Source organism: Siphateles boraxobius, unplaced genomic scaffold, assembly GCF_051911475.1.
Source record: "Siphateles boraxobius isolate OS27281-9 unplaced genomic scaffold, OSU_SipBor_1 24, whole genome shotgun sequence".
Lineage (NCBI taxonomy): Eukaryota > Metazoa > Chordata > Actinopteri > Cypriniformes > Leuciscidae > Siphateles > Siphateles boraxobius.
Genome location: NW_027508855.1, coordinates 5,655,102 through 5,671,642, shown reverse-complemented (window position 1 = coordinate 5,671,642; position 16,541 = coordinate 5,655,102). Strand labels below are relative to the sequence as shown.

The 16,541-nt window shown below is 37.0% G+C and overlaps 1 protein-coding gene across 1 annotated transcript; it reads right to left on the bottom strand.

Moving 5' to 3' along the window:
- Positions 1–19: 19 nt before the first annotated feature.
- On the bottom strand, positions 20–12,464 carry htra4 (HtrA serine peptidase 4). The gene is made up of 9 exons (XM_077240911.1): positions 11,856–12,464; positions 8,806–8,905; positions 7,651–7,855; positions 3,279–3,473; positions 3,153–3,185; positions 2,393–2,507; positions 2,257–2,314; positions 2,072–2,167; positions 20–987 (listed from the first exon to the last, which is right to left on the bottom strand). The coding sequence occupies exons 1-9, from the start codon at positions 12,262–12,264 to the stop codon at positions 831–833; spliced, it is 1,368 nt and encodes a 455-aa protein (XP_077097026.1). The 5' UTR covers positions 12,265–12,464; the 3' UTR covers positions 20–830.
- Between the last annotated feature and the right edge of the window lie 4,077 nt (positions 12,465–16,541).

Below are 16,541 nucleotides of genomic sequence, written 5' to 3'. Positions count from 1 at the left end.
AACACTTGAAAGCAGCAGTTAGTACTTACACATGTACTTACATGTGGTGTGTTTATTGACCATGATTGAATTCAGCCTGACAGATTATCAACCTCAATATTTCATGCACTATAAGTCTCTAATTTAAAACAGTGCAAGAGTACAAGCTGTTATTTATTAAGTGGTTCCAACAACACCATCATACACTACTACAACATTTGAGGTCAGTAAGATTTATAAAAAAAAAAAGAAATGTGTACAAAAGATGAATATTTCAAATAAATGCTGTTCTTTTGAACTTTCAAATCAAAGAATCCGAAAAATGTGTCAAGGTTGCCACAAAAATATTAAACATTTCCACCAAATCAGAATGATTTCTGAAGCACCATGCGACACTGAAGACTTAAGTAATGATGCTGAAAATTCAGCTTTGCATTTACATTTTAAAGGTATTAAAACATTTAAATTGTATAATATTTCACAGTACTTCTGTTTTTACTGAAATTTGGTCAAATAAATGTGGCCTTTGTGAGCATAAGTGACTTTCAAAAATATAAAAATACCAGACTTTTAGGAATGCAATACCATATTGTGATGCTTGGCAAACTCTACAAATAACAAAAACGTGACATTAAACCCAGGAGAATATACACAGGAGAACATGATATCTATACATCATTCTACAGATAAATTACTTGTGTATTTGTATCAAAATGCATGGGCCTTAACACTTCATCATGAACCTCTATGTTATTACAAACTCTATTATAATGCCCTTTTCAAATAAAGCATGTTTGTGGATAATGCATTGTTTAAATGAAAACTATTAACAGAAATCTTTCTCAGTCCACTTAGTCAGGAACCACTGTTATAGTGATTTCTTCATTAGCACGTCGCACCACCAAAGAGAGGATTTCGTCCGACTGCACGGCCTGACTCACGTCCTCTGTAGAATGCACTGGATGTCCGTTAATGCTGATGATCACATCTTGGTTGACCAAGCCAGCACTACAAACAAATCACAATATGTGAAACATGTGTAATTTATTGTACCACAGAACAGAACATATATAAATGTTAATTGCAATAGAGAATCCAGGTTTTTTTATTTTTATGATTTGTTGTTTGTTTAATTGGACAATGCAGCTGAAGAGGACATAGCTCAATCCAATAGCTGTATCCACTTAAAGGGATAGTTCACCCAAAAATGAAAATAATATCATCACTTACTCGCACTCAAGTTGTTCCAAACCTGTCATTTTTTCTTCTGTTGAACACCAAAAAAGATATTTTGAAGAATGTTGGTAACCAAAAAGTAGACGGTAGCCATTGACTTCCATAGTATTTTTTCCTACTATGGAAGTCTATGGCTTTCGTCAATTGTTTGATTAACAACATTATTTAAAATATCTTCATTAATTAAATTAAATTCTGTTGTTTACTCACCCACATTTCATTCCAAACCTGTATGACATCCTTTCTTCTGTGGAACATAATAGAAGATATTTTGAAGAATGATGGTACTCAAAATGTTTTGGTTCAGACTTCCACTGTATTTTTGTCCACACAATGGAAGTCAATAAGAACAGAAAAAAATACAACAAACGTCAATGGGAACTGAAACATTTGTTTTACCAACATTCTTCAAAATATCTTTTATTAGGTTTCACAGTAGAAAGTAAGTCATACAGGTTTGGAAAGAAATGCGGGTGAGTAAAAAAGATTTTCATTTAATTTATTAAGGTATATTTCAAATAATGTTGTTAATCAAACAACTGACAGAAGCTGGAATGACGGAATTTTAATTTTTGGATGGATTATCCTTTTAAGTTTCAAATGCCGAACACTTAGCATATGAAATCAAAAGACCACAGGGGGAAATTTCATCATGGGACAGAGGTGCTTCAGAAAAAAAAGTGTATTCATAGGGTAAATATGTAAAAGCCCCTGTGGTACGTGATGAGGATATAAATCTTTATCTGACTGAAGGGTTATGATGGTATGAAACGGGCCTCTGGGCCTAGATGAGTGAAGAAAGAGCTGCGGTTAGAGTTAATGAGTATGATGAGGTGGTGTAGGCAAATCCCTTTACCTGAAGGCAGCTGTCCCTGGAATAACCTCATACACATACACTCCTGAGCTCACATCTGGGAACTTGCTGTCCTTCTCCTTAAGCTCCCTAATCAAACTGATTCAATAATGTCAAAAACGCTATCGAGATCAATTTATATCTTCATCAATGCATGTTTGAAAAAAATAAAAATAAATCAAACTTACGCAGCTGAAAGTTGAAGCATTCGCACTCCCATATATTTCTTTTTAGTCAGCATTCTTCCTGAAGTGCAAGAAAACAGCTACTTAATTCAAACAAGATAAAAACAAGCAAACAGCTAAACAGAAGTTGTTTGCAAACCTTTTATTTGTCTGTCATAGGAGTCTGCAAGGAACTGCCGTATGCGGTGTGAGGGAATGGCAAATGATATTCCAGGCGTAACCTTCAAAGTGTTTATGCCAATTACATCCCCATCCTTGAAACCGCAAACAGGGAGCATAATATTGAAATGCACTGTAATGAATGAACAGCTACCTTGAGTCACACGAGGGACGGTGGTCAATGGGTTTAACGATTTAATTGAACAGTAATAGGAAATACTGAGTTGACTGTTTAAATAACGGAAATGAAAGATGCTTTTATGAAGTATATGAAAAAATATATAGCATATATATATGAAAAAAGCCATTATTTGATTCCAGTTTTATGGTGCATCTGTGCAATACTTTTTACACGTTTTCAAGCTCCTATCATGCACTATAAATGGATTTTTTTTTTTAATGCAGAGCCAGATGCATGCTTGAGCCTGGGGCTTCTTCAAGGACACATGTTGTGTTTTCCTTTACAAAGATCAATAGAATAATATAAACCACCGCAGGTAATTTGCCCAGGGTACACTAAATTTCCAGATGGAAGCAGACATTGAAATAGTAGATTCTGCACAGTAATGATCCATGAATACCATCACTGAATGATGAACAAATAAAAACAAGAGTTATAACCTTGGGGGAAGTTTTACTGAAACAAATAAAGATACAAAAGAGCTGTAGCAGCTGAGAGAGAATTATTTTCAAAATGTATTTAATGCCGAATAAGAGACAGGAGAATAAATGGTTCTTACCAAGTTTACAAGGGGGCCTCCTGAGTTGCCATACTGTGAAAGAAAGAAAAAAAACTATTATATTCCATTCATTTACATGGACATACTGTCTATACTGACAATAATGTCTATGTGTAGAATGGTTACATTTATAATGGCATCTGTTTGAATATACTCCATATCAGAGTTCTGCAGGCCAAGTTCATGACCTCCTCGGTGGGTAGTGCTGATGATACCGGTGGTCACTGTGTTTTGAAGGGAAAACGGGCTTCCCACGGCCACTACAAACTCTCCAGGCCTCAAGTCTGATGAATGACCAAGTAAAAGCACAGGCAGGGGTGTCTGTATAAAAGAGAGAGATAGATATACTATATTTCATTAATTCCTCTAAAACAGATTTTGCCAGCTTGCTCATTTTTGCAGCTTGTCTACTCCATCATCTTGAATTGTTTTGACCCCTGAAACACATTTTTGTGCACAAATTATATCTTTAAGTGCCTGTCATAAAATAAAACTTTTGAGAAAAGGGCTCAAGATTACAAACAATTTTCTGACTTTTTTGATCAAATTAGATTTATTCCAGCCAGTGTTATTACTGTTAACTATATCTGTGAAAATATTTGTTAAAATTTCGCACATTGAAATCAAGCTACAATAAAATAGAATTAGAAATGTTGCCTTGACAACTAACCAAAATAAAAAAGTTTAAGTTAAAATTGTATAATTACTAAAAATTTAAAAAGTTACATATAAATTGAAGTCAAAGTAAAGTCAATAACAGCCATCTGTCACACCATACTAAAGAGCTTCAAAAAGACATTTAACATTTGAATTGGATTTATTTATTGTCATTGTATGCTTTACTCTCATTGCACCTGTCCAACGGAATTACACTCGAAGCTTCCTTAGATGCAGTAATGAAATAATAAGAATAATGGTAAGAATTATACTAATACTAAGCATTACATTATAAGATTATATTTTATATCATAAAAATAGATTAAATAAAATGAACAATTTAAAAATAAATAATCAATCCAGTGTGGAAATGACAGTGACAATAGCTAACAGCAGTACACCTAGTATACACCAATGTAAAAAGTATAAAACAATGTCAACAATATTAATTGTTCAGACAAATACCCCTGTAACAATTGTAGCAATTACACACCATTCTCTTAGCCTGGCTCCGCCCTCCTACGCACTTCCGCTCAATTTCATTTTCCTTCAGTACTACGTCTGGGATTGCGATGTAGACTTTGGTTTTCTCCGATCAATTTTTTACCGGGCCAATCAGCGAACAGAGGGAGTGGCTGAGAACGATGACGTTGATGTCGACTCGTGCGTTATTTTGAGTTGTAGTTCAAAATAAGAAAGATGCGAGCGAAGCCATTCGGTCCGTTGTGGCAACGCTGCCGAATATCAAGAAGTTAAAGCCGGAGCAAGAACAATCTTTGCTTAGTTTTGTGTTTATGGCCATCCTCCCACGGGGTTCGGGAAAAGACATATGTCACGACCAAACGTCAGCGATTGGTTATGGCAGATAGAGTGACTGGCCAAATCCAATAGTTTTAGACTTCAATAGAATACCCGCCTACAAAGAAGTTAACGCTTTTCAATGGAGCGGTGCCAGACTCTCTGTACAAATGAAATGTACGAGAGTCTGGAAGAACCAGGCTACCATTCTCTATGCATTCCATTAATTTTGCCAAACAATTAAAAGGTTACAAACTGATCGGCTTGGTTCAGACTGAGCATATATAGCTCTGGGAAAGAAAAAAACTATTCCTCAGTTTTGAGGTACGGGCATAAAATGCCTTGCAACGCCTGGCAGACGGGAGTATTTCAAACATGTAATGGCATAGGTGTGTGTGTGTGGTCTTCCTGATAGCTTTCATCAGACAGTGTGATCTATAGATGTCCTCTATTGCTAGTAGTTCAACTCATATTATCTTCTGTGCACGCAGGACAACCCTCTGGAGTGCTTTTCTATTACTAGCTGTACAGGAAACACACAGAGCATGACGCTTGTTAAAATGCTCTCTAGCACACCAATAGAAGGTGATCAGCATCTGTTAGGGCAAACATGCTTTAACATCCTTGGGAAAAACAGTTGTGGCTGTGCTTTCTTAATCAATGCAGTAGTGTTATGGACCATGTGATGTCTTCTGAGATGTATGTGCCAGAATCTTAAAACTGGACACTCTCTCTCCATTGATGAAGACTGGAGCGTATTAAAGCTTCTGTGATCTCCCAAAGTAGATAGTTAGCTCCTTGTTTTCTTTGTTGAGGGTCAGGTTGTTCTCTGAGCACCAGTTTACCAAGTTTTGTAGCTCCATTCTGTAGGCCGATTCAATGTTGTTAGAAATCAGACCCATAACATTTACATAATTTGAAAGCGGAAACTTAAATTTTTGTTTAAAAAAAATACACGATTCTCTACAAACGGCTCATTGCTACTTCCGGACCAACTCATGATACAGCGTGTCAAATCTTAGATAAAAAGCAAGTCATATGTCTTGTTCAGGAAAAAATAAATAAAATACTATCTTCTGTGCTGTCACCCTTTTAGAAAAGTCTAATAGGTTTTGGTGAAATGTTTAATGCCAGCAGCCAGTCTGGGCCTGAGCCTGTCCTTGCCTGCCTGCACTCTGTAGGGGGCGTTTTTATGACTTCAGACTGATGCACCAGGCTTGATTACCAGTGCTTCTAGAGCAGGACGGCTTTACACTCTGTCTCAACCTTGACTCCGCAGGCTACTGCTGGGGGCCTGAGTGCTGCAAAATAACAGATTGCCATCTGCCTCCCCAGCACTTTTCTTCTACTTTTCTACTCCTTTCTGAAACCACAGGCAGCCGTACACAGTCTGGGACTGAATTAAAGTGATTACCAATCATTGTGCTACATGCTGTTGCGATGGTTTGGGTTATGGCGAGACGTTATCGGTGTTGGCAGAAGATGCTCTATGCCGCTGATCAAAGACTCTGTTTAACATGCAATTGTAAGTTTATATCTCACAATTCTGACTTTATATCTCTCAACTGTGTGTTATTAAGTCAGAATTGCGAGATATAAACACGCATTTAAAGTCAGAGTTTATATCTTACAATTCTGACATTATAACTCATAATTGCGACTTTATGTCACACAATTTTCAGAATGTAAACTCCCAATTGTGATAAAAAGTAGGGGTGTAATTCGGACAGTTTATCACGATACAATATGATATCGATTCTTATCGATTCTCTCAGCCAGCGATACGATATTTGCCAATACCTCAAAAAATTCTGCGATATGATTACGTTTCGATTTGATTTAGGGCTATATCGATTGATTAATCGATATTTAGATAGTATGTGCCAAGTTTACACAACCAGTTACATTTTTATTAACTCACAAATGCAACCAAAATATAAAACATGAACGTTTAATTAAACTCTTTGAAAATTGCACACACTCTACCAATTTGGACATTGTTAGAGTTTATTTGCAAAAAGAGATCACTCCGTTCTTGTTCATTTTCATTAAATAATGTTTTTTTATTTTTTATTGTGCATTCCAAAGATCTTGGAAAGATCATTAGTTATTAACTTAGGGGGCGCTTACACAACACCGTAACAGAAAACCCTTAACGCGCTCCGGCTCGGCCAACCGCACAACAACAGTGCCTGGCGACTCGAGAACGCAAACCTTGAAATAGGTTTCAAGACTGTGCAAGCGTTGAAAAAGTTTGAAAAACACTATCATCTCCGCGCAAACCTCAACAATGCGTATTCGCAAAACGCTAACCGCGTGCAAATGCGCACCGCGTATTTAGTCTATAGGTATGTGCGTTTGAATATGTGCGCAGGATTGAACAAGACTAGCTAGCCTTGTCACCTGACCTGAATACGCGTGCTAAAACGGACTTATCGGGTTGTGTTCACAAACAACATGGGTGCTTATCGGTTTCTGCTGTAAAACATGAACTCGAGATGCCTTGACAGTGGACAATACCAGCTTTTGTGACAAAACTTATTTAGGGTTCAGTACTAATAAAAAGTCGCAATTACCTTTTTTATTCTGTGGCGGAAACAAGCTTCCATAGAAATGCCATTTTTACTGGTTGGGTTGTGTTTTTTTTTTTTGTCAGGAGATATTTCAGGGCTGGTCCTGTTTACAAATGTGGTCTGTCAGTGCCTAACAGACATGATATCTTGCATGGTCACAAGCGCACACCGAAAATAGGCAGAAAGTTGGAATTTGACCAATTTTCTCCTGAGAAAATCAGAAAACAAATTAACCATGTCAAGGAGAAGAATCTAATTTTTGGTGGCATAAGCCCTTGCTGACTCCAGAAACATCTGCTGGACTGCCTCCCCAAGATTAATTTATTTCCAGCAGCTGTGAAGCTACTCGCTGATGATAAACCAGAGGACCTGAGCCATAACATGCAAAGACAACATTTTTACCAAACAACCAAAGAGATTTTAACCACTTAAGACCCATGGAGGTTAGTTTTTGTCATTGGCCTACTTACCTCTGAGTCGATCTTAATTAGAGCAATGTCTAATTTTTGATCCACATCTTTGATTGTGGCATCATACAGCATGCCATTTTTCATCTCCACTTTGATACGTTGCTTATTGGACAGTACATGTGCATTGGTGACGATCCACCCATCCTCTGACACTATAAACCCTGAGCCACTGGATACAGGAACCTCTTGGTTGGAAAATGCTAGTCTGGAAGGAAATAATGAATCCCTTGGTGTACGAGTTCATGAAAAGCTTAGGTTGCCTATTATTTACAGAGAGATTTCTAAGTTTTGAATCACAACATTTTCATCTTGTCTGTTTAAGATACCACCAAATATATTTAAAATACTATATTATTGAAAGCATTTAAAACGTTTTTTTTTTTTTTTAAGAAAGGAATGCTTTTATTCAACAAGAATGCATTAAATTGATCAACAGTGACAGCAAAGACAGTAAAGTTTATAAAGTTACAAAATATTTCTATTTCAAATAAATGCTGTCCTTCTGAACTTTCTATTCATCAAATAATTCTAAAAATGTACCACGGTTTCCACAAAAATATTATATATGGAAATAATTAAATGTTTCTTAAGCAGCAAATCAGTATATTGCTATTTGCAATTACGAGAATAAATTACATTTATAAAACTATATAAAATATATATAGGGTTATTTTACATTATAATAACACTGTCTTTCATAATATTACTATTTTGTACTGCTTTTTTGTACAAATAAATGCAGCCTAGGTGAGCATAAGAAACTTCTTTCAAAAACATTACAAGAATCTTAGTGACCCCAAACCTTAGAAAGGTAGTGTGTTATAAACTGTTTTATGAAATATAACAGCAACTGTTTAAATGTTTGGTGGTGTTGAAACTGTTCATATTTTCTCACATAATTATATACTAATGTTTACTTATGCAAAATGAAATATCTTTACATACAAAAAATCTGATCTAAACAGCAGGTGTTTACATAGTTAATCTACTCTCATTTTTGAACCTCTGTCTAAACAACCTAGCAAAAACAATTATTTTCTCATAATTTAATCACATATGAAGAGTTTATTCTGAGCCAGCTTAGAATCCCAAGCATTATAACTAGCATGTGACACTCTGCTCAGCATCTAAACAACTACCACCATCTGTCCTTACCGACTAAACAGTTCTAGATGGACCACTGCAGGGGCAATCTTATCCACCACATCTGCTATGAAGTTAAATTTGTAGCGCATGCTGCTTGGATTTCGAGAGCCTATCAGAGCAAAGAGAACAGAAAAATTATACAAATTACATTAGAAAATATATCACCTGGGATGGAAAACTTGCCAGCTTAATAAAAAAACATTTTCTTTTAAAAATTGAGACCAAGCCAAAACATCTGAATAAAAAAAGAGCTTGACAACCCAAGACTAAAATCTAAAATGCATTACAAATGTCACAATGTAGCTCTTGTTTTGTCACACATCAACAGTAACATGTGGGCACAAGCTGAAGTAAAGCAAACAGCTATGTGGAGTTCTTTTCTTCACCCTGCTACCTGATGGCACTGGTGGGAGAACTTGTCACAAAGTCTCTGCATAAATTGATGTTACATGCCTATCTCCAAGTCTGTGGCAGCTGACAGCAGCCTTGCTCCTCTGAGTGAAAGTCACGGTCCAGACATTACATGAACAGGTTTCCCTGAGGTAAACCACAACAGGTAAACATACAAAAAAAATATCTATAGTTGTAAATGAGAAATCTAAACCACCGGTGCAGCACGTTAAATACCTGTTTAAATAAACATAGACATAACTGTTTAAATCATCTCCTCTCTTAAGTTTCTGTCAAAGACACCTGAGCAGAATCAGCTAACGCTTCATAAATCCAAATTTGTAGTGGAAGTGGATACAAAGCACAAAAAGAAGGTTATGTAATCCACATAACATGTTACCACTAGACGAAATTGATGTTCCCTTGACTATTTCGGCATACTGAGTCAACATTCAGAGCTGAATTGCTTGTGACACTGTTTTTTCAGCCCTTTGGGAACCCTGAATTAGGCAAGGCATAGCTGACAGAACATGCCACATGGTTTTCATAGATGGATCATATATCCTAAGGCATATCTGTCATAACAAAATAAATTTGAACCTCTTGGCCAGAAGCCACAGAACATTTGTATGCATAAAAGCAGGGGGTTCACCTGAAACATAAACCTTACCCGAGAATATCTTTTCAAAATTAGTCTGTTTTTAGTATATATATATATATATATATATATATATATATATATATACATATAATTATATATAATTATATATTATAATATATATATATAATTTGAACATTAATAATTTTATATTTATTTTCCCCAAAAAACTTTTGAACATTTTTCAAACAATAGTTTAGAGTTGCATAATATATTATTTCATTTTTAAATAAATAAATAAATTTACCTTTGAAAACCAATCTTACTTTATCCATCCATGGAAAATAAAAGGAGTCATTTAAAGTCAAATTTGCTCTTTTCCATACAATGAAAATGAAAAGTAACCAAACCATGGCTGTCAAGCAAGAGATTCAAGTAAGATTTTCTGTGAATAACTTAAATTTAAGATTCTTCCTTCACAGCTACCATATGACTTCAGAAGACTTTGAATATAATGCATGAGTCATATGCACTTTTAAGAAGCTTGACAGCCTCTGGTCGTAATCCACTTTTACTGTATCGAAGAGAATGGCTGAGGTTCTCCGGATGACATGAGGGCGAGTCAATTATAGCAGAATCTTTATTTTTGGGTGAACAATCCATTTAAAAAAGTAGACTTATTTACTATATACCAACATTTTCATTTACACAATTCCTTATCCTGAAGCATTAATTAGCTTCTTGTCTTCTCTGAAAGTAAAAGAAAATCCCACACTGTTCTCATCAGCTGGAATGATTCTGTTGTCAATGGGATTGAGGACTCACACATTGACAATGATCATCACTGCCTGCACCACATTTCATATATAGAAAATGGTTTCTCAGTGTACTAACAATGTAAGGGGAACATCTGACACAAACATTTGTCTGTCAAATCACAGTTCAAAGCAGTAAGCACGAGAGAAGAACACAATACAATTACTTGCATTATTGTTAGAAATTTAGATGGTGCGTGGAAATCACCCCGCAGTCATGACATGATGAAAATGAAGGCATTTAAAAATGTCAATAATCTCTGTAGCCTACTAATACTGTATGGTATGTTTTGGTAGTAGTAGCAATATCATTCCAAGTTTTCAGTTTATTTATAAAATCAATGTGCTATACTGATATTGATGTTTAAAAGTTGTTCTATGATTTGGCTTGTAACAACAAGTGTCAAAGAAATAAAGAAAGCGCTGACATTAGTCAACCACTGCTTCTGCAAAATGTAAAACAGCAGAATTCCAGCACTGACATGTGCTGAAGTGAATGCTATCAAAGTTCCTTTGACATTGAAATAGAATTGAAATGCTGCACCTCTTTTACTGCAGAGGTTTGTGGCTGAAGTCGTAAATCTATTATCACATAAATGCCTCTTCTTACTTTTTATGAGGGGATTTGGTTGAATTTTGCATGAAGCTGTAAAGTCAAGCTGTACTCACTCATATCTGATATATGCCCCTTGAATGACTTTTGATTTTTCACCTCAGTATTGAAAAGTAACTCTGCGCGCACAAACACACACACACACACACACACACACACACACACACACACACACACACACACACTGAAATGCAATAAACAAACAAAATTAAGAAGAAACTATATTATTAGAAATAAATCTAAATAAATTTTATTCACGGATCACCCCATACCCAGACAGCAACAATGTCGGCCCAGATCCGGGCTGTGTGGATTCCAGGTGTAGGCTACCATATGTGGGCCGATATGTTCCTGTCTGGGTAAATTCTAAGACAATTTATAGTTTTATATTTATTTAGGCTATATAATTTTCCTAGATTTACAATAGATTAATTTTGTTAGTTTAGTTGAGAATTTTTTTAGGCTATTTATGCTATTCTTTTTTTCTGTCATTCGTCGATCTGCTACATTATACTTTCCATTCAAATAGTTGCGTCCGCCGCAAGTAACTTGTGAGGGCGAAAAACAACTACACAGTTAGTTTACACTGTCATTCACTTCTGTCAAGGTGTTATGAACATCCAAAAATAAATTTCCCCCTCACCGGTCTCACAGGGGCCTCTCTGGATGAAAATGACAGCAGGTATGCCGCTCATCTTCGCTCGTCTGTTCTCAGCTTTCAGTCGACAGATACTGGGATAAGTTCTCCCATCGCTGCCGCACACTGGCTCATGGGAGTCGCAAACGCACGTACCGCGCTCAGAGGTGCGATATTCACAGTTCATCCCCTGACCGCAAAATCCATGTCCGGGCTCCCCACAATACTCCCCCTCTTCCGCAGCACACATCGTACAGCAGCCACAGCTGTCCTTCACCACGCCGAAGTAACAAAACTCGGGTGCAGATGAGCAGCGGGACAGGTCGCACACATCCATGCACATTGTCTGTCTTTTCCGTAGACCACGCGCCTGTAACTCAGAGGCCATGAGAACGCAGGCCAACAGTTTCCACATGATGAACAATAATCTTGAGAATCAATGTACAGATGTAATTTCAGTTTCAAGTAAACTTCGCTTTGATAAAATCAGCAGATGTCGTCTTGCTCAACTCCACAATGAAAATGTTCAAATTACTCAAGAATCGTTGCATATTGCTTTAATGACATATTATAATGAAGCTCAAGTTGCGGCTCGTTGTACGTACAGCTCTTTATGAAGGGACAACATGCTGTAACGCAGGTTTTGTGCTTGGGGTCTTCAAGAAAGGAATTAAGGGAGGAGTTCAAAAGTTTACCTCTCTCTGTGCCTTTCATCCCACAACTCATGATAGATCGCACGTGATAATATTGATAAATAACTTAAGCTAATAAATTTCTTGCAAAAAACTTCCCTTAGTTTATTTTTATTAAATTATATAACATTATATAACATTTTAAAGGGTTCACCTAAAAATGTAAATTATCCCATACACCACAAACCATCCTATTCCATGACGGCAGAAGACTGAACTCTGACCCAACGCATGATGCAACGTTAAGCAATAGAGATTGCTAATGTGACGTCATCGTGACGTATTACCAGTGGTGAACGCAAAGCATTTTGGGAATCCGCGGCACAAACAGAAGGCGCCAGACTTGATTGCATGGAGGGAAGAACGCAATATTCAAGTTGCCGTCTACCTGCTGTGTCATAAAACTGCAATAGTCCTTCTTGCACAGTTTTGAAAACGAACATTACGGGTTGTTTTAAGGACATGTTTGTGTATGCTCGCAGACACTCACTCTGAAGCGGTCAGAGGCGATTCTAAAAGATTCAAAAAGTCGAGACAGGACCCATCGTCAACATTCTACCCATCAAGTCAAGTCAAGTCAAGTCACCTTTATTTATATAGCGCTTTTTACAATACAGATTGTATCAAAGCAGCTTCACAGTGATAACATGAAAATAATATAACAGTTTGTTTCTAAAAGAAAATTGAGTCAACGTCCACCTTAAGCAAGGCAGATCAATAATATTATTGAATATTAAATGTCCCCAACTAAGCAAGCCAAAAGCCAAGGCAACAGTGGCAAGGAACCAAAACTCCATCAGGTGACAGAATGGAGAAAAAAACCTTGGGAGAAACCAGACTCAGTCGGAGGGCCAGTTCTCCTCTGGCCAACGAAGGAACAGTGCATGATTTATGATTCGGGCAGCATTACAAGTCAGATTGGATCGGAACATTTAGAATATTTATCCATTTCCATCTTTTGGAAGTCCAAGTAATCACGCCGGTGTTGAGACGAGTTGTTGAGGATCAGTGCCGTCCACCATAGAGGGTCCATATCGCCGGTGTTGAGTCGTCTCTTCACAGGCTTTGTGATTGGCGTATCTGAAGTCTCTGTGAAAGGCTGGATACAAACTGGAGCTGACGAACGCCGTTTTTCTCGGGACTCGCGTCCCGAGATAACAGCAGAAAAGCAAAAAGGGAAAATAATTAGCGTAGCTGCTGTTCATAATGATTTCCATAACACGGGCGTAAATGATAAAAAACATGAAGACAGTGATTCTTGCGTCCCAGAGTCACCCCCCTCCGTCCCCCACTCAACTCAGCCCTGCTTACTGACCTCTACATCCCTCCTGCTGCTGAGACCCAACCACAATCTCACAATCTCTCCGCAACCCAACCATACGCGCCGACCCGTTTGACTAAGGCTGTCGAGCCCCACTGTCGTCGTTAATGCAGGTTCAGTGGCAACGGTTCCGTATGGCATACCAACTACCGCAAAACACAATATCTACCCAACCACCCGTCATTCACGCAATATACACAGGAACGTAATGACTGTAAATACTATGCAACTTATACAAATAACCTACAGACTCTTCAAGTTTTATAATATTAAATGCATTTGATCTGATTCAGCAGTGGTATAAAAGGTAAGCATTATGTAAATGCTTGGCTAAAGAGATGCGTCTTTAATCTAGTTTTAAACTGGGACAGCGAGTCAGAGCTTCGAACAATATCAGGAAGGCTATTCCAGAGTTTTGGAGCTAAATGTGAGAACGCCCTTCCTCCTTTAGTGGACTTAGATATCCTAGGAATGACCAGAAGCCTCGAATTTAGTGATCTTAAAGAACGTGATGGATTGTAGGGCGATAGAAGGTCCATTAAATACACAGGAGCTAAACCATTTAGGGCTTTATAGGTCAGTAATAGTACTTTGTAATTGATACGGAACTTAATAGGTAACCAGTGTAGAGATGATAAAATTGGTGTTATATGATCATATTTTCTTGACCTAGTAAGAACTCTAGCAGCTGCATTTTGCACTAACTGTAGCTTGTTTATTGAGGATGCAGGACAGCCAGCTAATATAGCATTACAATAATCTAGTCTCGAGGTCATGAATGCATGAACTAACTTTTCTGCATCAGAAACAGATAGCATGTTACGTAGCTTTGTAATGTTTCTAAGGTGGAAAAAGGCTGTTCTTGTAACATATGAAATATGATTTTCGAAAGACAAGTTGCGGTCTAGTATAACACCCAGGTCTTTTACTGCAGTGGATAAAGTAACTGGACATCCTTCTATATTAAAGTTGTATTGTAAGTGAGTTTGTGGGTAGTTTTTTGGACCAATAAGTAATACCTCCGTTTTATCTGAATTTAGTAGCAGGAAATTACGCGTCATCCAGCATTTTATATCTTTGAGACACTCTGTCAAATTTGATAAGTTAGTGTTTTCATCTGGCCGTGATGAAATATATAATTGAGTGTCATCAGCATAACAGTGGAAATTAATTGCATGTTTTCTTATAATATTACCAAGTGGGAGCATATATATTGAGAATAGCAGAGGGCCTAACACCGATCCTTGCGGCACTCCATAGTCTACTGACGTTATCTTTGATTTTTCCCCATTTAAACAGACAAAATGATAACGGTCTGATAAGTACGATCTAAACCAGCTTAATGCCTGTCCCTGAACACCAGTGTAGTTTTGTAGTCGATCCAGGAGTATTTTATGATCGATAGTGTCGAACGCAGCGCTTAGATCGAGTAGAACTAGTATTGAGATACAGCCTTGGTCAGAAGCTAAAAGTAAATCATTTGTAATTTTAACTAGCGCAGTTTCTGTGCTATGATGCGGTCTGAATCCTGACTGGAATTTTTTTTATATCTCATTTTCTTGCAAGAAAGAGCACAATTGAGCGGACACAATTTTTTCTAGTATTTTAGACATAAATGGAAGATTTGAAATGGGTCTGTAATTTGCTAAGTTATTTGGGTCTAATTGCGGTTTCTTAATGAGAGGTTTTATTACTGCCAGCTTGAATATTCTTGGAACATGACCTAAAAATAAAGACGAGTTAATAATATTGAGAAGAGGCTCTTCCACTACAGGTAACACTTCTTTCAGTAGTTTAGTGGGTATTGGATCTAATAAACATGTTGTTGGTTTCGATGCAATGATAAGTTTATTTAGCTCTTCCTGTCCTATAGTTGTAAAGTGGTGTAGTTGTTCCAGAGGGGCGATAATTGAGGCTGAATCATAAGACACCATAAAAGAGTGTACATTTACAATTGTGTTACGGATGCTTTCTATTTTCTCATTAAAGTAGTTCATAAAATCATTACTACTATACTGTAACGGAATATTTTGCTCTGGTGATGTCTGTATATTTGTTAGTCTAGCCACGGTGTTAAATAAAAACCTTGGATTATTTTGGTTATTTTCTATTAGTTTGTGGAGATGCTCAGCCCTGGCTGCTTTTAGAGCCTTTTTATAACGTGACATACTGTCTTTCCACGCGAATCTAAAGACCTCTAAATTAGTTTGTTTCCATTTACGCTCTAAGTTACGAGTTTCTCTCTTGATAACATGCGTAGCACTGTTGTACCAAGGTGCTTTAGTTTTCTCTCTAACCTTTTTTAATCTAATTGGTGCAACAATATCTAATGTACTAGAGAAAATGGTGCTCAAACTGCTAGTCATTTCCTCTAGTTCATCTGTTTGTTTGGGTTCACTGAGCAGCTGAGATAGATCAGGTAAGCTATTTAAGAATCTATCTATAGTGGTTGGAACGATTGTTCTGCCTGGTCGATAACGTGGCGCAACATGACAAATTTCAGCAGTACGTATTATACAAGTTACCATGTGATGATCAGTGAGATCGTCACTTTGCGGTATAATATCTATATCAGTTGGATTGGTTCCATATGATATAATTAAGTCTAGTGTATGATTTAGACGATGAGTGGGACCACTGACGTTTTGCTTGACCCCAAAAGAGTTTAATAAATCTGTA